A 27,257-nucleotide genomic window follows, 5' to 3' on the forward strand; every position below is an offset into this window, starting at 1 on the left:
GCTACAAAATACTATATTGCAGTTTTGGTTAACTGACTTTTGCTGTATGCTGTACCTATTAGCTTAGTGCATTTTTAGAGGGAGGTTGAAATACACCACTGTTAAACCCCTAAACAAGAAAGGTGAGACACATACTAATAACTGTAGCTCTTTCACCAGTCACATTTTCCAAAATTTGTGAGAAGCGCTCTAGAATGGTACCCTCCTGTAATTTACCAAACCAAGATTCCTCAACTTTACCACTGATCTAATCAGTGATTAGAAAGGAAGTATTTTACAATTTTTCTTTTCTCACAGGCTTAGTGAATACTGTTACGGGGGCCATGAGGAACACTTAACTAATTAGAGCCCTATGTGAGCAACTATGGGGAAAACTGCATTGGCAGCGGTATCTGAAAACTCAGCAAAGTGGCTCTCGAGAAAGTGTGGGTAGTGCACCGAATGGCGAAGCTCAAAAGAGGGGGAGGTTCCGTACATAAAATAAATTACAATTTACATCAGCAAGTGATATAAAACAGAGACGATGTGTGGGTAGAAAACCAATACTGTTACTCCTGTACAATAAACTACTAATATTTTAATGGTTATTATTCCATGCATTGTGAGAACCAGTGGAGAACTTATAAACAGTAAAAGTTTTTACTCATAGCAAAATTTGTTGTTGAAAATTAGATCAAGGGGCTATCTGGAAAGGCACTCAAAAGTTCCTAAAATATTCCTATGTCTCAGTTTTGTAAGACTTGTAAAATCTGTCTTTTCTAAAATATTAAGGCTGTTACCATTATTCTCCAAATATATGATCTGCATACTCTTGTGTATGTCCATGATCCGATGTCCTGTGTCGTGTAAACGAACACTTAGTGCTGATTGTGAATTCATGCAGTTGGGATGACCTTTAAACTGAACTGAAAAACTTCTGCCACTTTTCTTGATGTTGACCCCATCCTCAATTTCCTATTTTTATATAAAGTGACAAACACCACTCTGGCTGTATAAAGTTTGTTAAAATCATGACCAGTTTCATCTCAGCTCAGGCAGGTCCTCAGGTGATCTCAATAGTGATTAGAAAGGAAGTATTTTACAATTTTTTTTTTCCACAGGCTTAGTGAATACTGTTATTGGGGCCGTAAGGAACACTGAACTAGATGGAGCCCTATGTGAGCAGCTATGAGGAAAACTGCATTGACAGTGGTACCCGAAAACTCAGCTAGACGGCTCTAGCAAAATTTGTTGTTGAAAATTAGATCAAGGAGCTATTTGGTGTCACACTGCTAACAAGAGATGCAGTAGACATCCTATAACTTAAACCTATCACAAAGCATACTTTTCTTGTGTCTAGATTTTTGGCCGTACCTTGCAGAAAAAAAATAAAAAATTTAAGGATAATAAAGCTGTACCATACAGATAGAAAAATTAAAGTCTGCAGTAATCAGATCAATATGTTCATAAAGTTAAGCAGTTTACTGAGGTAAATAACAATTAAATATGACACAACTGCAAAATATGTAGCTAGCATTAAGAAGACACTGAAGGTGACAGAAAATTTTTTCCCAATACATTTGAAAAAAAAGGTCAATTATTACTATAAATCCTACAGCACCTAGACTAAAGGGCATCATAAAGCTACACAAGGATAATTTTCCAATCAATCCTATAATGAATGCCCAAACTGGGCCTGGATATCTTTTGGAGTTGCTACTGTCAGATTATTTTCATAAGTATTTCAAACATCCATGAATTTTAATATTTCCACAAGAGATAACCTCATTAAAAAGGAAAACTTTCTGACCTTTCCATCCTTGAGGGCACTTCACTGGCCTCTGATGAAGAACATGTATTCCAGCATCCAGACTGACCAGCTGCATCAAATAATAAGTAGGAATCTTATTGAGCATAGCAGAAGACACCGGGACATCAATGAAGTACTCCATTTCATCAAACTAGTTTTTTACTTCATTTATTTCAAATTCAGAGTCATCAGATACATACAGAAGCAGGATCTTGCAATGGGTTCATCATTATCCCATTGCTTTACTAACATATGCATGATTATGTTCAAAAATAGTATGATGGAAAATCTTAAATTATTTTCTGAAAAAATAGTGATGTGGGCACGGTACACTGATAACATTACCTTATTAGATACTGGCTCACTTCAGGAACATGATAACTTTCTGGAGGAATTAAACAAAATACAAGACATAATTTAGTTCACTATGGAATGGAGTGAAATAACTTGGTTGAATATGATGTTATAAAAAGCCTACGACTTCTGATGTAGGTATACATAGCACATATAATCACCCAACACAGTATAAGAGGGAGACATTCAGAGCACTTCTGCACAGGCTGCTTAGTGTTCCGTTATCTACCGAAGCTTTTGAACACGAGTTTCGGGCAATACAATTTATAGCCGCCTAGAATAGTTATGACAATGGTTTTGCACATAACATTAACAGAGGTGTAGTATGAAGGCTAAATAGGAATCACAATGTGGCACAACTTTTATCCCATTCAATGACTTCATCTCTCTTATCACAACCTATAACACAGATCCCACAACAAAAAAAGTACCACAGGATTCCTTTCTTTGGAGGTATTTCTGATAGAATAGGCAAATCCCTGGTTTCAAAAACATAACCCTGGCTTTTTATTTTCCTAACAATAGCCAAAAATTTAGGCACATGGAAATTAGGCTTCCTGATAGGTTTAAGCCAATGGGTAACTACTACTACTTTTCTCAGCAATATGATGCCACATATATTGGCCAATCTGGCAGAAGTTTTTCAGCTCTGTTTAAATAGAACACTAATTACACAAATTCACAACCAGCACCAAGTGGGCATTTGTGTGACACAGGACTTCAGATCACAGATGTACATGACAGTATGCAGATCTTATATTTGGAGAATAAGATTAAGAACCATAATATTTTAGAAGAGAGAGCAATTTTTTGAGCATTACGGATATCACCTGAGCTCATCTTGAATGTCTAGAGAGAACTGAGACATAGGAATATTTTAGGAAATTTTGACTGCCCTTGTTAGAGTTTTCAATGAGAATTTTGTGGCAAGTAAAAACTTTTACTGTTTATAAATTTTCCGTTGGTTCTCACAAAGCATGGAATAATACCCATTAAAAATATTAGTAGTCTGCATAATATGGGATTAGTACAACAGAAAACCAGCCAAAGGTGTGAACTTCACTCTTTTGTATTTACTCGATGACTAGTTTCAGACCGGGACTCATTTTCAAATCATCCAGATAGTCAAAATGATATTATCAAAAATACAAGAACCATGTCAAGATAAATGCATACATATTATGAAACACAAATGAACAGTTACACCACATACAGATAAAGTGAAAGTTTTAACTTTGGCTGGTTTTCCATTGTACTGATTAACAGAAGTTGTTGATCTGCAGCAATTATTCTAGCATGCTGGAAGTTAGTTTTCTATCCATGCCTTGTCCATGTTTTATATCAATTGTTGATTTAAATTGTAATTTGTTTTAGGTACAGCACATCCCCCTCTTACATACTTTGCCATTCAGTTCACTATCCACACTTTCTCTAGCATCATCTTGCAGGTTTCTGGATACCACGGCCGATGCAGTTTTCCTTATAGCTGCTTGCACAGGGCTGTAATTCGTTCAGTGTTCCTTATGGCTGAGCCCACATCTACTCCAGCTGATATTATAGAATTTTTTATTGGTGCTTAAATGCAATTTTGTAAACATTGAAGTGCTTATTTTACTCTCTCTGAATCAAATAGTTGTTTTATTTTTGTTTAGTGACACCCTGTTTTACATATTTGACAAATGCTTTTAATTTAATTGATGGAAGGGGAGATGCTTCAGGAAAAATGTTTAGTAATTTTGTAGATACAATTATGTCAGTACCTTATACACATGTCTACTCTATGACTCTTAACAGTATTGACCAAGGTAAGGAAAAAAGAAAAATTGTAAAATACTTCCTTTCTAATAATTGTTTAGATTGCCTGAGGACACACCTAAACTAGTGTGAAACCAGCCATTTTTTAACAGACTTTCTACAGCAAGAGCAGTGTTTGTTGCCTTTATATAAAAATGTGAGCTTTTGGTTGTGGTTTCCTGCAATTCACGATAATATACACAAACTTCTGTTCACATTAAACCTACTAACAAACAGTATTTACATTTCAACAATTGCCATTCTTTCCATATCAAATGTCCCCTCCCCCACAGCCTTGCAGACACACGCGACTGCAGTCTCAGGCAACTGAAACAACAGTATGTCTATTGTTGACGAAGGCCTTAATGGCCGAAAGCTATAATTGTGAGAATCTTTTTGTTGTTCCTATCTGTGACTCGGCATTTCTGCTATTTGGTGAGTAGCAACTTTCCTTCTCATAATCTTAATCAGCTACTTTGACAAGGCTACGACTTCATAAAATCATGCCCTGAAATGAGGTCCACTATGCCTGACATTTTGCCCACCCCACCTAGAATAGCCTTTCATCACCCACCCAAGCTTTGCATTATCCTTTTCAGGTCCTATGCTGCTCCTGCACCTGTTTTCCTACCATGTGGTTCCTACTCCTGTGTCCATCCTCACTGTAAGACTTGTCATATGTACCCACATATCACCACCCATTTATGTTAGTTTCTTCAGTCTCAGCATTTCTTCTCAATAGCTATTCCCCTCTTCTCCCTTTTAGTTTTCTATATCTTTCATATCCTGATCTGTCTGTTCCCCTCCATCTGTACCACATATAATGCATTTAGCTTTCCATTCTTATTAACTCAAGTGTCCTGTTCTGAAGTGATCTCTGTCTTGTGTCTTATCCTATCTTCCACCTTTAAGCTCTCGTGTTTTTAAATCTTGTCTGGTGCAGTCCCAAAAATCAGTCTTCTTTTCTTCTCATCCTATCGGGTAAAACTTCCCTGACCTGGGGTTCTGGATGGTTTTTCCAAACTCTTATCATTTCCTACACCTCACCAGTCCTTTTCCTTCACCCTTCTTCCTTCCCCATCATCCAGTTGCCAAGAGGAGGAGAAATTGGCTCCAAAAGCTTGCAAATGTCAATATCTTTATATGCTTATTCTCCTTCACTGCTTGGTGAGTAGACAGGACATACTACAATGTTATTGGATACCCAGCATTAACTGTCCATATATTGACCAACAAAGTGCAACAGGCACGGAACTCCACCCCACAAACTGACATTCGGCACCTGCACGACACAATGCATATATGTTTACATGCTAGCATTCAGTGTTGTGGTAGTTACACTGATTATTAATGTGCCAGCAACCATTTTTATAATGTGTATGGATTTGGAGTACACAGAGTGTGTACAAAGGTAAATCACAAGGTCTTTGCCCCTATTTTTTATTAGCCAAAGCAAACATACAAGTAATGACAAATATACCTTCTATTCTACATAGCTTACACTATTTTTCCACATAGTCCCCACAACAGTTCACATATTTGTCTGATGGCAGCACTAAATTTGAAATGCCCCTGCTGTAGAATTCATCCTGCTGTCTATGGAATCACCATTGGACTGCTGTCTTGGCTTCATTGTTACCTGCGAATTGCTGTCCTGCCAGGAACTCCTTCAGCCATCTGAAAACATGGAAATTACTAGGAGGCGAGGTCTGGACTGTATGTTGGGTGGTCCCATATTTCGCAGTAAAATGCCCAGAGCTTTTCAACAGTTTTGATTGCCACATGCAGTCTTGAACTGTCATGCAGCAGAATCACACTCTCCACATTGAGAATCCCTCAGTGCCTTTGCATGATGACAGCCTTCAGACATGACTTGGGGAACAATAACTGTCGAGATTGATGGTTGCACCTTGTACGAAATCCAACAGGAGCGGTCCACAGCTATCCCAGAAGGCCATTAAAATAACTTTCGCAGTAGATGGTGCTAACAGAATTTTTTCATCATGGGTGAACCTGGAAGTTTTTACACCATACTCTGCTGCTTTGATTCCAGCATTTCACTGCCAGTAACAATGTGGTCCAGGAAACCTTCACCCTCCCTGGTGTACTGTTCCAGATGATTTGGTGAAGACCTCATTCACTTGCCTTTCATCATGTCATCAAACTGCTTAGGCACCCACCGACATGAAACCTTCCAGTACCCTAAGGACCTGTTAACGATGTTGTAAGCACTCCCACATGATACGCCAGCTTCCAGGAAATGGCTGTGATGTGCACATGCCAATCTGCTTTCACCATTGCACCCATGTGGCAAATGTCATCAGGCAGCAATGAACGTGGCCTCCCCAGCTGCTCATTGCCATGCAAAACGTCACAGCCTTTGTCAAACTCACACCACCACCACCTCACAGTTCTCAAAGTGAGACAGTTTTCCCCATATGTGGGCTGCATTTTCCTGTACATCTTGATGGCATTCGTCCCTTGCTCCATAGAAAACGAATCACACTGTTGCTCTAATGCAGTGGATGCGTGGAACACAACCACCATATTTAACAACTGGCAACAGCGCCGTGCGATGGGACTACCAGCAGATAACACCGGCATAACCAAGAAAGGTCCAGCGTTGGGAATTGACATGTTGACTTCTCATTTACAGCTGTAATTTGGCTAAAAAAATTGGGGGCCTAGATTATCTGATTTGCCCTCGTAATTTAGATCAAAGCACTGCCACCTTTAGCAGCAACAATGCCTCACCAGGTTAGTCAACAAATGAAATAAGCTTGGATGAGAGATACTGGTATGTCATTCTATGAACCCTGTGGAGTTCATCAGTCATAGTGGCTTGTGAATGGTGGCACTGCAGTCTCTTGACAGGCCATCACCACATGTTTTCAATGGGTGAGGGAGATGGAGAAGATGCAGATCAAGGCAAGAGTCACACCCTCTGTATATCGTGGGTAGATAAGGATAGCAGGAGCAGTGTGTGCTCTTGTGTTATCTTGTTGCAAAAAAATGTCATGGAGGTTGCTGGTTTGTGGTTTATGAAGAATGTATGTAGGTGGCACGTAACAATCACTTTTTTCCATTCCTCAACTGCAGTGATGCTTATTGTATTATCATCTCGAGGCGTGAGATAGTTTATTATAACATCTTGCAAAGATTCTAAAGAAGATATTTGAGACACTTGTTACTTGACAAGTTAAAATATTCTTGCTGTCGTCGTTATGTAAGAATATTTTCATTCTTCAAGTGAGACCAGTTTCCGAATTGTATGTCATACTTCACGATTAACATTTTACCAATCTCCAGCAACTGTAACCACATGTATATCATAATAATCAGCAACCAGCTGCATAAAAGAAATGTTATTTCTTTAATTGGTTTCAGTACTTAGTGCCCCTCTTCAGAAGATTATAACAATCACGTTATTTGTGAGTGTCAACAAAAATATGCATGCAGCATATTTCTGTGGTCTTTTAGTTCATAGCACCAGTACAAAAATAGTGTAAAAAAGTAGATTTTGTCTTATTTTTTATACCACTTTTGTACAGGCACTATGAACCACATGACCATAGCAAAATGCTGCATGCATCTTACTGTTGACACTCACAAATAACATTATGACTATAAGCTCCTGAAGAAGGGCAATAAGCACCTGAAACCGATAAAAGAAATAAAATTTCTTTTATGCAACTGGTTGCTGATTATTTTGATATATAATCCAAGATCTTGATCCTGTCACCCTTTTCATCTTATGCCCACTCCTTTCTGCAGCAGCCTTTTTACGACATTATCCTAGTAATGGTTTGCTCTGGCTATGACATTATGCCTTGTTACACCTTCCCAGCCTTCTTGCGCACTGGAACTTTTTAAGTGCCCTGCCCACTATGCTTCTAAAGGCCGATTCTATTTTGGGTGCTTACATGCCAAGAACCAATTACAAATGACCGTAATGCTCATAATATACACTAGCATCACAGGTGCACCAGGATGCTGATAAAATTTTTCCAGTAAACAAACAGCAGAGCATGTAACATGATGCTGATATGTCAGGCGATGGACGAGATGATGTGCAGAAGGAAACAAGTGTGTGGGTTCGGTGGTGCTAGCAGAGTACGAGTAAGACTAAACATCAACTGATACAGTTTTAATGTTTCTCAATTTATTTTTTTAAATTATTAACCATTGTATAGATTCTTTCATATATTACTAGGAGATGGGAACCTGCTCTTGAAACTTGTGATCTGATCAGACATTTTATGTATCCAAGTCAAATTTTAATATTTTTCTGTGCTTTTACTGATCAAAGGCTTAGAAAATTTAGAGGAAAATATTTGTGAGTTACAAAAATATAAAAATGTAAGGAGACTTAGGAAGGATATTTATATAATTCATCCTGAAATGGTTGCAAGCATGTCCTCCCAATACACCATCTACATTATTTTTGAGCGTGGGTAGCTTACCAGCTAAGAAAGGATTTTTAGAACAATCTGTCAAAGTGTATTTTGGTTACTATTTAAATAAACTAACTATCCACTAAATTCTTAAGGCTGGGAAGTGTACAGAAACATAACTATGTATTACACATACCCAACAAGAACAGAAGTAATGTCATCCTGTCCAGTTGCAGGTGGTGACTGAAATGGACAATTTCTGCTGGTGTCTGGCAAAGACATGTCAACACTACAAAGAGATTCTACTGCATCAGTCAGTTGACTCTGGTTTGCAAACTGAAGAGGAGTTTCATTCTTTTGAGTGCTACACAGAAAAAAATTCACTTAAGTAATTAATACCAATGATTCATTTAACTGGAAGAATAATGAAAAATTGTATAATTTCTTCAAAAACTGCTAAGTAATAATTCGAATTAAATATAATCTTAAAATATTCAATAATAAGAACAACATAAAAGCAATGTCAACTATTTTTGCTGCAATTTCCCTGTCACCTCACCTTGACCTTTGTCTACCCCATCCTCAATACAGGTGGGTCACTCTTGTCCTGGGGTCTGAGTGACCCACCCTTTCTTTTTAGCCTCCCCCAACCAATTCCCCTCTCCTTCTGATGAAGGGACTATTAGTTCTGAAAGGTAGGCAGCTTACTTTTATGTGTGTTAATTGGCAGTACGCCTAGAGCATGTTTAACCTTCTGAATGTAAGTACTGACCAGCAATGTTGTTTGGAGAGGCCCCTGGAAAGAGATCAAATTTTTGAAACCATTCGTAATTTTTGAAACCATTCGTAATTTTTGAAACCATCCGTAATTTTTGAAACCATCTGTAATTTTTGAAACCAACCTACAGCCATTCACCTTTGTGGGCCATTATTCACAAGTAACTGGGAAAAAGTGCATAATGGTCTAAAAATGATAGTACACTCACACTCATAAATTAAGGATAATGCTCATACATGGTGAAACAACGCTCTGGTGGGTGGTTTGCGGATGACCTGCGGTCATCGCATGTTGGCACTGGCAGCAGTGCACATACGCAGAGGTTTGTTGGTGCATGTCAGAATGCGGTGTAGCGAGTAAGTGTGCGTATGTTTTCAGACATGCTAATGGCTCAAAGGACACATACTGATGACGTTATGAGGGGTAGAATACAAGGGCGACTGGCGGCTGGTCAAACACATCAGGTCGTAGCACGGGCCTTCCGTGTGCCACAAAGTGTGATCTCAATATTATGGCATTGATTCCAGCAGACAGGAAATGTGTCCAGGCGCTACAGTACAAGACGTCCACAGTGTACAACACCACAAGAAGACCGATATCTCATCATCAGTGCGCGCAGATGGCCACGGAGTACTGCAGGTAGCCTTGCTCTGGACCTTACTGCACCCACTGGAACAACTGTCTCCAGACACACAGTCTACAGACGAGTGAGCAGACATGGTTCATTCACCTGGAGACCTGCAAGGTGCATTCCACTGACCCCTGGCCACAGGAGAGCCCGTAAAGCCCGCTGGCAAGAACACAGTACATGGTCATTGGAACAGTGGTCCCAGGTTATGTTCATGGACAAGTCCAGGTACAGTCTGAACAGTGATTCTCACCGGGTTTTCATCAGACGTGAACCAGGAACCAGATACCAATGCCTTAGTGTCCTTGAAAGGGACCTGTATCAAGGTCGTGGTTTGATGGTGTGGGGTGGGATTATGATTGGTGCACATACACCCCTGCATGTCTTTGACAGAGTAACCGTACCAGGTCAAGTGTATCGGGACATCATTTTGCACCAGTATGTCCACCTTTTCAGGGTCCCACCTTCCTCCCGATGGATAATAACGCATGGCCCCACTGAGCTGCCATCGTGGAGGAGTACCTTGAAACAGAAGATATCAGGTGAATGGAGTGGCCTGCCTGTCGTCCAGACCTAAACCCCATCGAGAACATCTGGAATGCTCCAGTCGACGTATTGCTGCACATCTTCAAACCCCTAGGACACTTCAGGAGCTCCGACAGGCACTGGTGCAAGAATGGGAGGCTATACCCCAGCAGCTGCTCGACCACCTAATCCTGAGTATGCCAACCCGTTGTGCAGCCTGTGTACGTGTGCATGGTGATCATATCCCATATTGATGTCAGGGACATGCGCAGGAAACTGTGGTGTTGTGTAGTACATGTGTTTTGGGGCAGTTTTCTCAACTTATCACCAACACCGTGGACTTGCAGACCTGTGTCTTGTATGTTCCCTAAGTGCCTATGCTACTAGCACCAGTTTTGTGTGGCACCACATTCTGCAATTATCCTTAATTTATGAGCATCAGTGTAGTACACAGGGCGGTGTTGTTGCATAGTGGTTAAGGCACATTCCTGATGTGCAGAAGGTTGTGGGTTTGAATCTTGTTGGGTGTGATGAAATTCTTAATCTTTATCAACATGCTTTTGATCATTATTTTTATTTAATTTATTTGTTAAAATGGATTTTTAAAAATTTCTTATCCTTTGTCCTGACATTTTAACATGGTATTAACAATTTCATTGTAACTAAGAATGGTCAAATGTTGCAAGTGCGATTTAAAAGTGTTCAAATTCTGTTTCACATGAGTAACAAACTCCAGACCTGAGACAATGGTATTAAGCAGTTCAGGTTTTTGTTCACTGGTCTCCTTAGCTGGGAGTCAGGGACTGTCAGTGGATATCACTGCTTTAACGGGGCATGAAATGTAGGCAACCTCCAAGATGGTACACACCAGTAAATGGTCTGCACAAGCAGAATGGTTACAAGTCTACATAGATGCCAAACACACTAGATATTGCTGTTCTCTTGGTCGAAAACTACAGAGGCAACAACAAAAATCAAACAGCAGTGTTTCTAAGAAGCCCCAGACTAAAGATGTTTGGGCTCAAGTTCGCATAAAAGGCTTAAGAAGAGATAAACACAAATAGCGTATTAGATTATCAATGGATAATAATATAGATATTATAGCACTGCAACACAGATTTGAAAATATTAAAAAAAAATGATGCACCTGATGAGATTTGAAAACACAACCTTTAGTATGTTAGGAACATACCTGAATCACTACGGCATAATGCCTCTGTGTACTGTTATTTTTTAGGCTCTAGAATATTATGTGTAATTCCAATCTCTCTTTTTTGGTTGGTTGGTTTAAAAGAGGGGGGGGGGGGGGGAGGGACCAAACTACTATGTCATCGGACCCTCGTTCCGATTAAAATAATTCCACAAGGGTGGGAGTAAAATAATCGAGACATACAAAACACAGGTGGAAAAAAGGAGAAAATCACAAGAAAGGCAGAAGGGCAACAAACACTAAAATGGACAAAATCAGACAAGAAAATCACAGAGATGCAAGGATGTGTTTAATGACCATCAGTTTGGCTTTAGGAAACGTAAAGGCACCAGAGTGGCTTTTTGATGTGGTTGATAATGGAAGCAAGGCTGAAGAAAAATCAATACACATTCATAAGATTTATCAACCTAGAAAAAACATTTGATGATGTGAAATGGTGCATTATGTTTGAAATTCTGAGAAAAATAGGGGGTAAGCTATAGTGAAAGGCAGGTAACACAATATTTACAAGAACCAAGTGGAAGCAGTAAGACTGGAACACCAAGAACAATGTGCTCAGACTAAATAGGTTGTAAAACAAGGATGTAAACTTTTTCTCCTACTGTTCAACATATAATTGAAGAAGCAATGATAGAAATAAAAGAAAGGTTCAAGAGTGTGATTAAAATTCAAAGTGAAAGGATATCAATGATAAAATTCACTGAAGACACTGTTGTCCTCAGTGAAAGTGAAGAAGAATTACAAGATCTGCTGAATGGAACAAATCGGCCAGTAGGACAGAATATGGACTAAAAGTAGACTGGAAAAAAAGGGACTAAAGTGATGAGAAGTGTCAGAAATGAAAACAGTGAGAAACTTATTATCTGAACTGGGCATCACAAAGTAGACGAAGTTAAGGAATTCTGCTATCCAGGCAGCAAAATAACCCATGATGGATGGAGCAATGATTATATCAAAAACAGGCTAGCAATGGCGAAAAGAGCACTGCAGACAGTAGCAGGCACCCCTGACAGAGAGAAGTAAGTGAAAGAGTTGGAAACAAATAGGTCACCAGACCCGGATGGAATCCCAATTTGCTTTCACAGAAAGTACTTTACAGCATTGGTTCCTTACTTAGCTCGCACTTATGAGTCAAGGCTCCAGTTTCGGCCACTACTCCATTTGTGGCCACTTTGATGTAATTAATGAATTTTTAAGCTTCCTTTGAATACCAGCCAATCTTACAATAGCATAATATATTAACACGAAATTTGCTATTTCATTAGATACAGCAGCATTACTTTGTTTGTCCTTGTTTGGGTTCACAATTCTGCGAAAAGGTCTATCTTAAAGAAGCCGAGTGTCATAGAGTTTTTCTTTACGGAATGCATAATAAGCTTTTCATATTCTACACATTGAAATAAAACATCAGAAGAAATTCAATCTGTTGGGATGTAAGGTTAAGTATTATGGTTTCATTTATTACAAGTTAAATGTGGTATGAACCAAAAACATACCTTTAAACATTTTTGGTCATTAACAGATCCATATTTAGTCTTGGTTCCCTGTTATGGTCATGCTAGTGGCCATAAGTAGACACACATGTATGTCCCGTTTTGGTCACTTTTAAAAATATACAAGAAACATCTACAATACAGATTTGGATGGCATTTTAACAAGGCTAATTTTATTTTAGTAGGTTTATTTAAAACATTTCTCATATTTTATATCCAGGTAGAACTAATTAATAGTCCTGCCTGTGCATCACTTATCAATTTACCTACCCTTTTCTCATGGTAAAATATGCAATACAAATTATGAAAATATAACAATACTTTAACTCAAGGTTTTTGAGTGATTTCAGTATTCCCAACAAAGTTAAAAATGCATTGGAGGGCATGAAAGTTGCTACTGTAAGCAAGTTGTGCAATGCTCCAACAACATTGTGAAACAAAATTTTGGTCTAGCTCCACAAGAATGTATTGGCCTCTGTGGTCTACATTCTGTATTAGGCGGGGGAGGGGGGGATGCTCATGGACTTGGTTCCGGATTGTTCCAAAATGGGATTTTGAGTTACTATGGAAAATATCTACTTATCTATGCAAAAACTTATTGAAAAGGCTAATTTGTGAAGTCCTAAGGCTGCACTACTGTCAACCAACCTGGAAGAAAAGTGATACCATGGCATACACCAAGTTTTGTCACAAAAAGATATCAAATGTTAATGGAGATAGACGTTTTATTACAGAGGAGAATGACAAGAATTTGGTTCCAGGAAGTATCTGAATGATAATATGTTACATGACCCTAACAGATTTAATGTGAATGAAATGTCTTTTTTATGGCTCCGAAGGGGAAATTAATTGTAGACTGTTTCTAGGCCAATCATTACAACTATTCTTGCGAACTGTTTTTCTGTTCTACTCATCTTCAGTAACTTTTCTGTATTTTATGTATGTTTGTTTTCTTATGTGCTTGTATAAAGAACAGATTACTTTCTAGCGAATTGATTCAAGAATTATTTAAAGCCGCAGTTTTATTATAATATGCACTAGGCAAGGGTGGGAAAATAACTGGCCTTAGCTAGAGTTAATGTGGCCAAAACTGTGGAAACAAACCTTTGCTGTTGTTATAAAACTTTGAATATTGGTTCCTACATAGCTGCAATGTACAGAATTTCAAGAAAAAAAAAGATATGATCTTTTTGACATAATTTGTAAATCTTTTTCCTATAGTACACATATAACCTATCTTGAACTGCCCTTAAGATGGCCACAAGTGGTGCCTCGAGCCTATAGCGAATCTCTTGGTTGGTTGGTTTGTGGGATTGAAGGGACCAGACTGTGACGGCCATCGGTCCCTTTTTCCAAAACTTCAAACACCCACACAGAATGAAAATGAACAATGGATATGACAACAGATGACACAGGACAAGAAAGACGCAGACAGAGACCAGACAAAAGGAATTAAAATCACACAGAGTGTGACAGTGGTTGGCTGACCATAGAGACAAAGAAGGATAAGCCAACCACCTAGAAACACACTAAAAAAATAACACACGGCTAAAATCGAGGGCCAAAGGCCAGACTCAAAACAAAGAAATGACAAACACTTAGATTAAATGATAAAAGCCCCCTGCCTGAAACGCAAAACTAAGCCTGCCGTGGCAGTGTCATCTGTTAAAAGGGCAGGGAGAGTATCAGGCAGCGCAAATGTTTGCCTGAGGGCAGCTAAAAGGGGACACTTCAACAAAATGCGGACCACCGTCAAAACGGATCCACAGTGACATAGAGGTGGGTCCTCATGGTGCAATAAGTGGCCGTGCGTCATCCAGGTGTGCCCAATGAGCAGCCGGCGAGAGACACGCAAGGACGAGTGCCACACACTGGTAGCCTTCTTGGTGGCCCGAAGTTAGTTTGGTGAAGGCAGGGTGCGCCATTCTTCACCCCAGGTGCAAAGTACATTCTGCCGCAAAACTGCCCTCAGGTCACTCTCCGAAAGCCCAATCGATAAGGCTGGTGCACCGACAGCCTGTTTGGCCAGCATGTCAACACGTTCATTGCCCGGGATGCTGACATGACCAGGGGTCCACACAAAGACCACAGGGTGGCCGCAATGGGCAAAAGCATGGAGGGACTCCTGGACAGCGATCACCAGACAAGAGCGAGGGAAACACTGGCCGATAGCTTGTAAACCGCTCAGGGAGTCGCTACAGATAACAAAGGACTCACCTGAGCAGGAGCGGATATACTCTAGGGCACGAGAGATGGTGACCAGCTCGGCAGTGCAAACGCTGCAGCCAGCCGGCAATGAGTGTTGTTTGTAATGGTCCTCTAGAGTGAGAGCATAACCGACACGACCAGTAACCATTGAACCGTCAGTGTAGACAATGCCGGAGCCCTGATACGTGGCAAGGATGGAAAGAAAGCGGTGGCGGAAGGCCTCAGGAGGGATCGAGTCCTTCGGGCCCTGTGCCAATTTGAGCCCAAGGCATGGGCGGGGCACACACCACGGCGGTGTACGCAGTGGGGCCCGGTTAAAGAGGTGGAAGAGGAAACACCCCAAGCCCAGAGAGAAGCTCTATGACGCGAACTGCAATCGTACAACCTGCGGCCGACGTTCTGGGAGATGGACGACAGACTGAGGGAACAGGAGATGATAGTTGGGATGCCCAGGCAAGCTACAAACGCGTGTAGCATTAGCGGCCAGTAAATGTTGGCGCCATAACCGCAGTGGAGAGAGGCCTCCCTCCACAAGTATGCTGTTCACAGGGCCACCACCACAGCGAGCCCATTAATTGCAATTGCAATTAAAAACAGGCAGACACTTAAGACAGATCCCTGTGGTACCCCGTTCTCCTGGACTTGGGGGGATCTATTGGAGATTGCAACTTGCATGCGGAAGGTACGATGCGACAGAAAATTTCGTATGAAAATCGGCAGCGGACCCCGAAGACCCCAACCATGAAGCGTAGAGAGGATGTGATGTCGCCATGTCATATCGTATGCCTTCCACATATCAAAAAAGACAGCGACGAGGTGCTGACGGTGGGCAAAGGCCGTATGGATGGCAGACTCCAGGCTCACCAGACTATCGGCGACAGAGCGGCCCTTACGGAACCCACCCTGAGACAGAGCCAGAAGGCCCCGAGACTCGAGTACCCAGCTCAGCCACCGGCTCACCATGCGTTCGAGCAACTTGCAAAAACTGTTGGTGAGGCTAATGGGGCGGTAGCTGTCCACCTCTAGTGGGTTCTTCCCAGGTTTTCGAACGGGGATGATGATGCTTTCCCACCATTGCGACGGGAACCCACCCTCGACTCAGATACAGATGTAAAGGTCGAGGAGGCGTCGCTGGCAGTCCGCCGAGAGATGTTTGAACATCTGATAGTGGATGTGATCTGGCCCGGGAGCCATATCAGGGCAAGCGGCCAGGGCATTTTGGAATTCTCGCTCACTGAACGGAACATTGTAGGATTCAGGGTGGCGCGTGTAAAATGAAAGACTCCGACGTTCCAACCGCTCTTTCACGGAGCGGAAGGCCAGTGGGTAATTTGCAGATGCGGAATTCAGAGCAAAATGCCCTGCCAAGCAGTTTGCAATTATGTTGGAGTCAGTACAAACTGCTCAGTTCAGTGAGAGTGCAGGGACACTGACAGGGGTCTGATAGCCATAGAGGCACCTAATCTTGGCCCAAACCTGCCATGGGGAGGTACAGAGGCCTATGGTGGACATACCGTTCCCAGCACGCCTGCTTGTGTTGGCGAATGAGGTGGCGGGCCCGTGCATACAGTCCATGTCCCCAGATTCCCATAAACCGTTTGGTGTGGTGCCCCATTGCAAACTTAACTAAGATACGAATATACGGAATAGGTTTCCAAGACTTCTAAAATAAAAGAACCTAGTGCATTATCTTGATGGCTAGTGTTCATCAGCGGCAAGAGTATTGTCAGGAGTGGCCCAGTGAAGTGTGACAGGACTGCTCTTGTTCTCTATGTATGTAAATCATCTGATCAATAGGGCAAGGAGCAATCTGCAGTTGTTTGCTGATGATGCTGTGGTTTACGGAAAGGTGTCATCATTGAGAGACCGTAGGAGGATGCAAAATGATTTAAACGAAATTTCTAGTTGATGTGACAAATAGCAGCTTCCTCTAAATGTAGAAAAATGTAAGTTAATGGAGATGAGTGGGAAAAACAATCTTGTTCAGTTTTGATACAGTGTTAGTTGTGTACTGCTTGACACAGTCACATCAATTAAATATCTAGGTGTAACATTGCAAAAACGATATGAAATGGAACAAGCACATAAGGACTGTAGTATATGGAAGGTGAATGGTCAACCTGAGTGTATTGGGAGAATTTTATTTAGAAAACCGTAGTTCATCTGTAAAAGACCACTTAAAGAACCCAAGTGTGACACAGTTATGATTATCGCTGAAGTGTCTGGGATCCCCAGCAGGTCATATCAAAGGAAGACATCAAAACGATTCAGAGGCAGACTGCTAGATTTGTCACCGGTAGCTTTCATCAAAAAGCGAGTATTACAGAGATGCATCGCGAACTCTAGTTCGAGTCCCTGTTGGAAAGACAACATTCATTTTGCAGAACACTGCTGAGAAACTTTAGAGAACAGGCATCTGAGCTGACTGCAGAATGATTTTATTGCTGCCGATGTACACTTTGAGTAAGGACCACGAAGAAATTAGGATTTGGGCAGTGGCCTTTAGACAGTCCTTTTCGCCTGGCTCTGATGTGCATATGGTACAAGATACCCTCCACCATGCACCATACGGTGGCTTGCGAAGTATGTAGGTAGATGTAAACATCAGAAGGCTTTAGCTAGATTATGTAATAGCAAGAAAGGGATTTTTAAATCTAAATTCTAAACTGCAAAATATATCCAGTACTACTAAACTTCTAAACAAACAGAAATGGACCAGAGAAACATACGCTACAGATGGAAAAAAAACCATCATAGTAATACAGAAAGGTAATTCTTCATCATAGGTGATTCCTTGTTATTCCTTAGAAGAGGAAATTATCAATCACACAAGGAATATAATTTTAATGCCCAGAACCCTCTGCACAAATTCCATATTAACAATCAGTGGCACTGTTTACAGGAGATCAGTGAACAACAGCTATGTGCAAGCAACCATACTGAGAGGCAGCAATAGTGGTGGCAGGGAGGTGTAGCTCAGTTCTTCTAGCCCCTTGGTTTCCTACCATTCTGAAGTGCCAATGAGAAGCCTTTGGCCTAGTCCAGCTTTGTCCAAGACTCTAAAACTCATCCTATTGCCACATTTCTGCCACAGGTGCAGTCCAGGTAGCACCGTAAGAGGAAATGATTGGGTAATATTGCTATTTTTGTTTATGAGTTAACATGGTAGTTTCAAGACACAGAGAACAATACTAAAGAAGTCATATAAAAACAATATTAGAGAAAGGACAGTTTGCTGCTCACTATATAAAGAGGGTTAGTTGCAGACAGACACAACAAAGTAACTGGTATACATCTGAGCTCTCAACCACAAGGCATTGAGCAACTGTCAACTGACACACTATGCACAGTATGCCACTGCTTACTCCATCAAACCACCTACAAATACAATACACCTCAATGACATCACGGATCAAAGTACACAGGTGGAATAGGTCCATTCCATTGGCCCCAATTTTCAAACTAACCTAGACTTTGGGCTAAGCTACAGATCAGTACATCACCACAACCAGGTTTTTCTGCTTTGACTTTTGTTAAGTTCACCAACTAACAACCAACTGTGAAAATATGCACCTAAAGGTGACATCACAGCAGCCATTAGTATCCCAAACTAGCTGGGGTGTGGAGAGCGAATAGGATATTCTGTGGGCAGAGGTGGGAGTGTGGAGAGTAACAAGCTCCGCCTTCATGAACTGTAAGCAAGCAGTCTGCAACAAAATACAGACAGTGAAGCACAGCTCAGCAACAAAGCGAACAATGCAGTCCACAATCACTAATAGTAGACTGCAAAGTTGACAATGAAGATCTGTAAATCACTATGATACACAGTCTCCCGACTGCTAATGGTCAGAACTAGGGAGACTACATCCCAAGTTAAATGGTTCCCATATAGTACCTCACCGGTCAAAGCCGACGACTGGTGTCTAATACTCCTCCTGACTCGAGAGAGCTCTATAAAGCACTGATACTGAAATGCTACTACTAAGCAGACGAATTCATCTTCTACATGCAAATCAGTTGGATTGCAAATATACACTATGAGATGAATAAATCATAACTCACAAAAGAACCTGGTGACTTTTGGATTCTGATCATAATTTACTTGTTCTGAACTACATATTAAAACTGAAGAAACTGCAGAAAGTTACTAAATTAAGGAGATGGGATCTGGATAAGTCGAAAGAACCAGCTGGTGTTTAAACGATGCATTAGGTAACTGTTGACTAGCAAAGGGATAAGTAATAGAATAGAGAGAATGGGTAGCAGTTTTGAGATGAACAGTGAAGGAAGCAGATGATCTTACAGACAAAAATGCAAGGCCCAGCAGAAATACCTGGTTCACACAGGAGACATGGAATTTCATTAACGAAATGAGAGCATATAAAAACGAAGAAAATTAAGCAGGCAAAAAATGAGATGGGCAGAAATATCTAAACAGGAAGAGCAATGGGAATAATGCATGGTGGTAGAAGCACGTATGTCTAGGAGAAATGGAAATTCCGCATATGGGATAATTAAACAGACATTTGGAGAAAAGAAAGCACCTATATGAACATTGAGAATCCATATGCAAGCCAGTTCTACGTAAGGGAGGGAAAGCTGACAGATACAAGGAATCTATAGCTAGAAGATCTATACAAAGATAAAGGAATTGAAGACAAAATTACATAAAGTGAAGAAGAGATGGATGAATATGAAATGGAACATATATGCGAGAAGAATTTGACAGAGCATGAAAGGCTGAAGTCGAAACACAAGTCCCTGGAATAGACATTTTCTCAGAATCATGGAGATCCTTTGGAGACATGCCACGACAAAACAATTCTATCGAATATGCAAGATACATGAGACATGCCAAATACCACCAATTTCAAGAAAAACGAAACGAATCCAACTCTAAAGCAAAAGTCTGTAATACCGCGCTTTACTAATTCATGGTAGCAAAATATTGGCACGAATTAATTACTGAAGAACGGCAGATTAGTTTGGGTTCCGCAGAAATGTAGGGTCATGTGAGGTAATAATGACCCTTGACTTATCTTTAAGGGCTCACCAGAGGAACTAAAACCTATCGTTGTAGTATTTAAAGACAAAGTTTCTGACATCGTTGACTCGAAAACACTGTTCTAGAAACTACTTTTGAAATCTGAAGTAGCAGGGGTAAATTAAAGGAAGGGCAAATGCTGAATTGAATCTTTTTTTTTCTGGACACACCTAAATTCGCCGATTTTCAGCCCTCCTTGCTCGATGAGCCGACGGCGTATAGTCTCCTTGCTCACGCTTAGGTGAAGCATGTTCTTAATTTCTTTTCTTGTCCTGTATGGGTCTTCACCAACGCAGCGGAGTATACTCTTGTCTTGATCCTCCGTGGTAATCCGTGGCCGTCCAGAGCGACGCCGACAAGTAACGTGGCCTTCTTTCGCCATCCTCTTCACCCAGAGATGAACTGTAGATTTGCTGAATCCTAAGGCACGGGAAATAGCCCTGATCGCATAGCCATCTTGATACAAAGCAATTATCCGGCCTTTATCAAATTCAGTGAGTTGTGACATTGCGCAGAAAAGCCTCCTTACAGACGGAGCCACAACAGATAAACACAACACATGACAAGTGACACCTGGCAATAGAGGTGGCAAAAAATAACGTAACTGATAGAAATAACCGGTTACTGAGAAGTAACGGTTACTGCGATAACCGTTCCTCTGATTCTGGCAGTTATTTCAATAACTGTTTAGTGTCAACAGTGCCTCGCGCCATCTGTTGACCGAATATGGTACTGCGCATTTGGAGGCGTTCTATAGACCATGGGAATAACTGTGAGACTGCGCGCCATCTGTTGATAAGAACTGTGTACTATTTCGTGGGCCTTCGTTACTTTTAGCATAAACAATTAAATAAAGTTAATGTCCGAGCCGTGGCTGATAGGAGCTGCAGTACAGGCATTAACAAGTACGGTCCTTCCCTTAAGCCACCGCCTTACGTGTTAATTTAGCTTGGACGGGTAGTACAAGGAAAGTTACTAAGGAATTCGAGCGACTATGGAAATAACTGTCAGAGCCGGTATTCTCCTCTGGCAGTTATCTTTATTGGCTCGTAGTTCTAGTTCTCTGGTAGTTATCGGGCTACCACCACAGATAACCTGGAAGCTGGTAACGGAATAACTGTGTGTCTAGACGTTCCTGACTCGGTGACTCCAGTTAAAGGTCGTAGTTCCAGGTGATATTTCCAGAGAGGATAGTAACTGGAGCGAACAAATATTTTCGTACTGCTACGGAAATAGCCGCTGGCCATCACGAATGACAAATAACATGTCAGAAAGTATAAAATAATACAGTGTAGAGGTGGGCCAAACGGTTATTCTGGAGTAACCGTTATCACAGTTCCAGTTATTCTTTGATAACCGTTATCGTTAACGGTTATTAATAACTGCCAAGTTATTTTTCGCTAGCGAATACCGATAACTCCGACAGTTAAATAACGACATAGTTGGAATCCATCAGTTTAGTTATCAGTAGAACTGCGAGTAGTGTGAAATAGCAGGAATGTCGTATGACTCGTGTCATAACCTCAGCTTATTAACTCCGGGTACATTTTAGTTGATGTTAGAACGATTATTAGTGTTTCAGATTATATGTTTGTAGGTTATCGGTCGCTATTAGAAATATTATCTTCGCAGCTGCGACAGAAAGTACGCGGAACTTCGCCAAAGCACTGTTTACGTAAAATGTTAACAACGTGCGTTTTTAAGTATGAAGTAATATGTAAACTGAGTACTGTAGGTTAAATTCGAAGCTTAATTTCTTGTGCTGCTCACATAATAGAATAAAGTGTACAGTCTTGTAATACAACAAAAAATATACGTAATGTGACAGATTCGTTTACTCCTGTGCTGTAAAAGCTAGTCCTATTGGGGAAAGTGTGAGTACGCTAATCCAAGTTTTATGTCAGATTTGCAAACTGCTCGATTTCTCCAGCGACAGCATGTTTATAACATATGAAGACATGCAGATCGAAAAGGTTGACAGTGTTACATTTCTGGGACTACAACTCTATAATAAATTCAGTTGGGAAGGGCATACCACATTTTTTCATTCTATTATTTCATAAGGGAACATATTCTGTGGTAACTCATCAAACGTAGCAAAAGTTTTTCGCATGTAAAAGCGTGTAATAAAAATCGTTTGTGGTATCAATTCAAGAACATCATGTAGGAACCTGTTCAAGGAACTTTGTATTCTAACCACTGCTTCCTAGTATATTTATTCCTTAATGAAATTTGTTACAAGTATTTCCAACCAATAGCTCAATACATAATATCAGTACTAGAAATGGGAACAGCAATCTACATAAAGACCTAAAATTACTTACCTTGGTCCAAAAGGGGTCCAATATTCAGGAACATGCATTTTCAATAAGCTGCCAGCAAGTCAGCAACCATTAAAAACTTGGTTTCAGATAAGACACGGTTTACAGTGTGTTTGAATGACTATTTGATACATAAGTGTCTGATTCCACCCATCATCAATATGCCGGAAATGTCTATTTTAAGTGTGTCTATGACGTCACTACATACACATGGCAACAAACACGAAGATACATATAAATAATACAATAACATTTCCCACCAAAAATACAATCAAACCAATGGGACAACTGCGGGAAGTTGGGGGTTTTAGGGTGAGGACAAGCTAGTAAAAAAAACACACCATGATCCCAAAACACAAAATGAAGAACAAAAAGAAAAAAAATACAGCATTCTGCTACACCAACAAAAATCTGCAGGAATCGGACACTTCCCTTGAACAATATAGGTCAACTATAGGTGACCATACCAAAACACCAATACCCACAACTAAAAGTACGAAAATTGGAATCAGACAGTTCCCTTGACCTACATAGGTCAAACTCAGATGACGATACTAAAACATCAACACACACAATTATGAAAATGGGAATCGGTCATTATCCGGTGACCTATATAGGTCCACCACAGCTACTGATGCCAAAAAACCAACACCTACAACTGCGAAAAATAAAACCACAATCCCAAAAGTCCACAAATCAATCACCCCTACATAAATTAAATCACATTCAATACTTCATAAATACACAAAACATCACAGCTAGAAAAAAAAAAAAAATTAATTACCACCAGCAAATTCCGGCACTGCAACCTAGATCGACAGCCCCCCCCCCCCCCCCCCCCACACACACACACACACACACAAAAACCAACTCATAAATACCGTGCCGTAATGACATTCACACTCCACAACACCTTTACGTCGAAGCAGACGGGTGGAATCAGACGCTTCCAGTGACCCCTCCTTCTGCTCTGTAGATGAATATCGTAACAGAGACTGATAGACCAGCTTAGGTAAAAATTCTGCTATATTTCAGTTTTGACAGCACTTGGTTGCAACAGTCAAGATCGGGTATTCTGTGTACGATAAATTTATTAAAAGTACGTAACTGTGTTTTATTCTGTCAGTGTACCAATTCTGTAAATATTAGCAGTTACTGTGATATATTCACGTATTTTGACAATCTCCTGACAAATGATGAGGATAATAATTATTATATTCCACTGTATTAGAGGTGGCAAAAAATAACGTAACTGATAGAAATAACCGGTTACTGAGAAGTAACGGTTACTGCGATAACCGTTCCTCTGATTCTGGCAGTTATTTCAATAACTGTTTAGTGTCAACAGTGCCTCGCGCCATCTGTTGACCGAATATGGTACTGCGCATTTGGAGGCGTTCTATAGACCATGGGAATAACTGTGAGACTGCGCGCCATCTGTTGATAAGAACTGTGTACTATTTCGTGGGCCTTCGTTACTTTTAGCATAAACAATTAAATAAAGTTAATGTCCGAGCCGTGGCTGATAGGAGCTGCAGTACAGGCATTAACAAGTACGGTCCTTCCCTTAAGCCACCGCCTTACGTGTTAATTTAGCTTGGACGGGTAGTACAAGGAAAGTTACTAAGGAATTCGAGCGACTATGGAAATAACTGTCAGAGCCGGTATTCTCCTCTGGCAGTTATCTTTATTGGCTCGTAGTTCTAGTTCTCTGGTAGTTATCGGGCTACCACCACAGATAACCTGGAAGCTGGTAACGGAATAACTGTGTGTCTAGACGTTCCTGACTCGGTGACTCCAGTTAAAGGTCGTAGTTCCAGGTGATATTTCCAGAGAGGATAGTAACTGGAGCGAACAAATATTTTCGTACTGCTACGGAAATAGCCGCTGGCCATCACGAATGACAAATAACATGTCAGAAAGTATAAAATAATACAGTGGAATATAATAATTATTATCCTCATCATTTGTCAGGAGATTGTCAAAATACGTGAATATATCACAGTAACTGCTAATATTTACAGAATTGGTACACTGACAGAATAAAACACAGTTACGTACTTTTAATAAATTTATCGTACACAGAATACCCGATCTTGACTGTTGCAACCAAGTGCTGTCAAAACTGAAATATAGCAGAATTTTTACCTAAGCTGGTCTATCAGTCTCTGTTACGATATTCATCTACAGAGCAGAAGGAGGGGTCACTGGAAGCGTCTGATTCCACCCGTCTGCTTCGACGTAAAGGTGTTGTGGAGTGTGAATGTCATTACGGCACGGTATTTATGAGTTGGTTTTTGTGTGTGTGTGTGTGTGGGGGGGGGGGGGGGGGCTGTCGATCTAGGTTGCAGTGCCGGAATTTGCTGGTGGTAATTAATTTTTTTTTTTTTTCTAGCTGTGATGTTTTGTGTATTTATGAAGTATTGAATGTGATTTAATTTATGTAGGGGTGATTGATTTGTGGACTTTTGGGATTGTGGTTTTATTTTTCGCAGTTGTAGGTGTTGGTTTTTTGGCATCAGTAGCTGTGGTGGACCTATATAGGTCACCGGATAATGACCGATTCCCATTTTCATAATTGTGTGTGTTGATGTTTTAGTATCGTCATCTGAGTTTGACCTATGTAGGTCAAGGGAACTGTCTGATTCCAATTTTCGTACTTTTAGTTGTGGGTATTGGTGTTTTGGTATGGTCACCTATAGTTGACCTATATTGTTCAAGGGAAGTGTCCGATTCCTGCAGATTTTTGTTGGTGTAGCAGAATGCTGTATTTTTTTTCTTTTTGTTCTTCATTTTGTGTTTTGGGATCATGGTGTGTTTTTTTTACTAGCTTGTCCTCACCCTAAAACCCCCAACTTCCCGCAGTTGTCCCATTGGTTTGATTGTATTTTTGGTGGGAAATGTTATTGTATTATTTATATGTATCTTCGTGTTTGTTGCCATGTGTATGTAGTGACGTCATAGACACACTTAAAATAGACATTTCCGGCATATTGATGATGGGTGGAATCAGACACTTATGTATCAAATAGTCATTCAAACACACTGTAAACCGTGTCTTATCTGAAACCAAGTTTTTAATGGTTGCTGACTTGCTGGCAGCTTATTGAAAATGCATGTTCCTGAATATTGGACCCCTTTTGGACCAAGGTAAGTAATTTTAGGTCTTTATGTAGATTGCTGTTCCCATTTCTAGTACTGATATTATGTATTGAGCTATTGGTTGGAAATACTTGTAACAAATTTCATTAAGGAATAAATATACTAGGAAGCAGTGGTTAGAATACAAAGTTCCTTGAACAGGTTCCTACATGATGTTCTTGAATTGATACCACAAACGATTTTTATTACACGCTTTTACATGCGAAAAACTTTTGCTACGTTTGATGAGTTACCACAGAATATGTTCCCTTATGAAATAATAGAATGAAAAAATGTGGTATGCCCTTCCCAACTGAATTTATTATAGAGTTGTAGTCCCAGAAATGTAACACTGTCAACCTTTTCGATCTGCATGTCTTCATATGTTATAAACATGCTGTCGCTGGAGAAATCGAGCAGTTTGCAAATCTGACATAAAACTTGGATTAGCGTACTCACACTTTCCCCAATAGGACTAGCTTTTACAGCACAGGAGTAAACGAATCTGTCACATTACGTATATTTTTTGTTGTATTACAAGACTGTACACTTTATTCTATTATGTGAGCAGCACAAGAAATTAAGCTTCGAATTTAACCTACAGTACTCAGTTTACATATTACTTCATACTTAAAAACGCACGTTGTTAACATTTTACGTAAACAGTGCTTTGGCGAAGTTCCGCGTACTTTCTGTCGCAGCTGCGAAGATAATATTTCTAATAGCGACCGATAACCTACAAACATATAATCTGAAACACTAATAATCGTTCTAACATCAACTAAAATGTACCCGGAGTTAATAAGCTGAGGTTATGACACGAGTCATACGACATTCCTGCTATTTCACACTACTCGCAGTTCTACTGATAACTAAACTGATGGATTCCAACTATGTCGTTATTTAACTGTCGGAGTTATCGGTATTCGCTAGCGAAAAATAACTTGGCAGTTATTAATAACCGTTAACGATAACGGTTATCAAAGAATAACTGGAACTGTGATAACGGTTACTCCAGAATAACCGTTTGGCCCACCTCTACCTGGCAATAACAAAGGACATGGGACAACACTTCGAACTATAGTTGGAAAGGGCGGTATACATCGATTTGTGAATAACAGTCGATGTAAAGCATCGATTCATTGAATCGAATCTTCTGACGTATTCAACGCATCGACTGCGCAAACCTATCCTCTTACAATTCACCCTTGCCGTAAAATCACGTCAAAACATTCCACAACGTACATCAACGTCATGTCGCGTCAAAGTTTCTGTGGAAGTTTTGACGATGATGTTTCTGGGAGGAACTGTGTTGCATGCGGACATCAGAAGTTAATCTATTGTCCCCGCGTTCTCTCCTGTTATATTGTGTTTTCGTGCCTTTTTAACCTTTCTTTTATAATTTCGCTTTGGTTACGTGATAAATTGCAAAAGTTCCGTGACGACTTGGTCATTTTTTTCTTTAAGCGTGACCAGATGTCTGAAACTGAAAAATGATTTTGATTTACAGCAACTAAACAGAGCTGTCGCCTACATTGTGTATAAATAAAAACATTAATTCGTGAAGCAATTTTCATT

The 27,257-nt window shown here is 40.4% G+C and overlaps 1 protein-coding gene across 1 annotated transcript in view; it reads right to left on the minus strand.

Moving 5' to 3' along the window:
• The window catches only part of LOC124545232 (rabankyrin-5-like), a 65,631-nt gene extending 38,862 nt beyond the window's left edge, over positions 1–26,769 (minus strand). The window contains exons 1-3 of the mRNA XM_047124103.1: positions 26,722–26,769; positions 20,388–20,790; positions 8,528–8,695 (exon numbers count right to left, since the gene is read on the minus strand). Of these exons, the coding sequence (XP_046980059.1) occupies positions 8,528–8,695; positions 20,388–20,725 (506 nt within the window). The 5' untranslated portion in view covers positions 20,726–20,790; positions 26,722–26,769. The remainder of the gene's footprint in view (positions 1–8,527; positions 8,696–20,387; positions 20,791–26,721) is intronic.
• Between the last annotated feature and the right edge of the window lie 488 nt (positions 26,770–27,257).

This window comes from Schistocerca americana, chromosome 8 (genome assembly GCF_021461395.2).
Source record: "Schistocerca americana isolate TAMUIC-IGC-003095 chromosome 8, iqSchAmer2.1, whole genome shotgun sequence".
Taxonomy (NCBI): domain Eukaryota; kingdom Metazoa; phylum Arthropoda; class Insecta; order Orthoptera; family Acrididae; genus Schistocerca; species Schistocerca americana.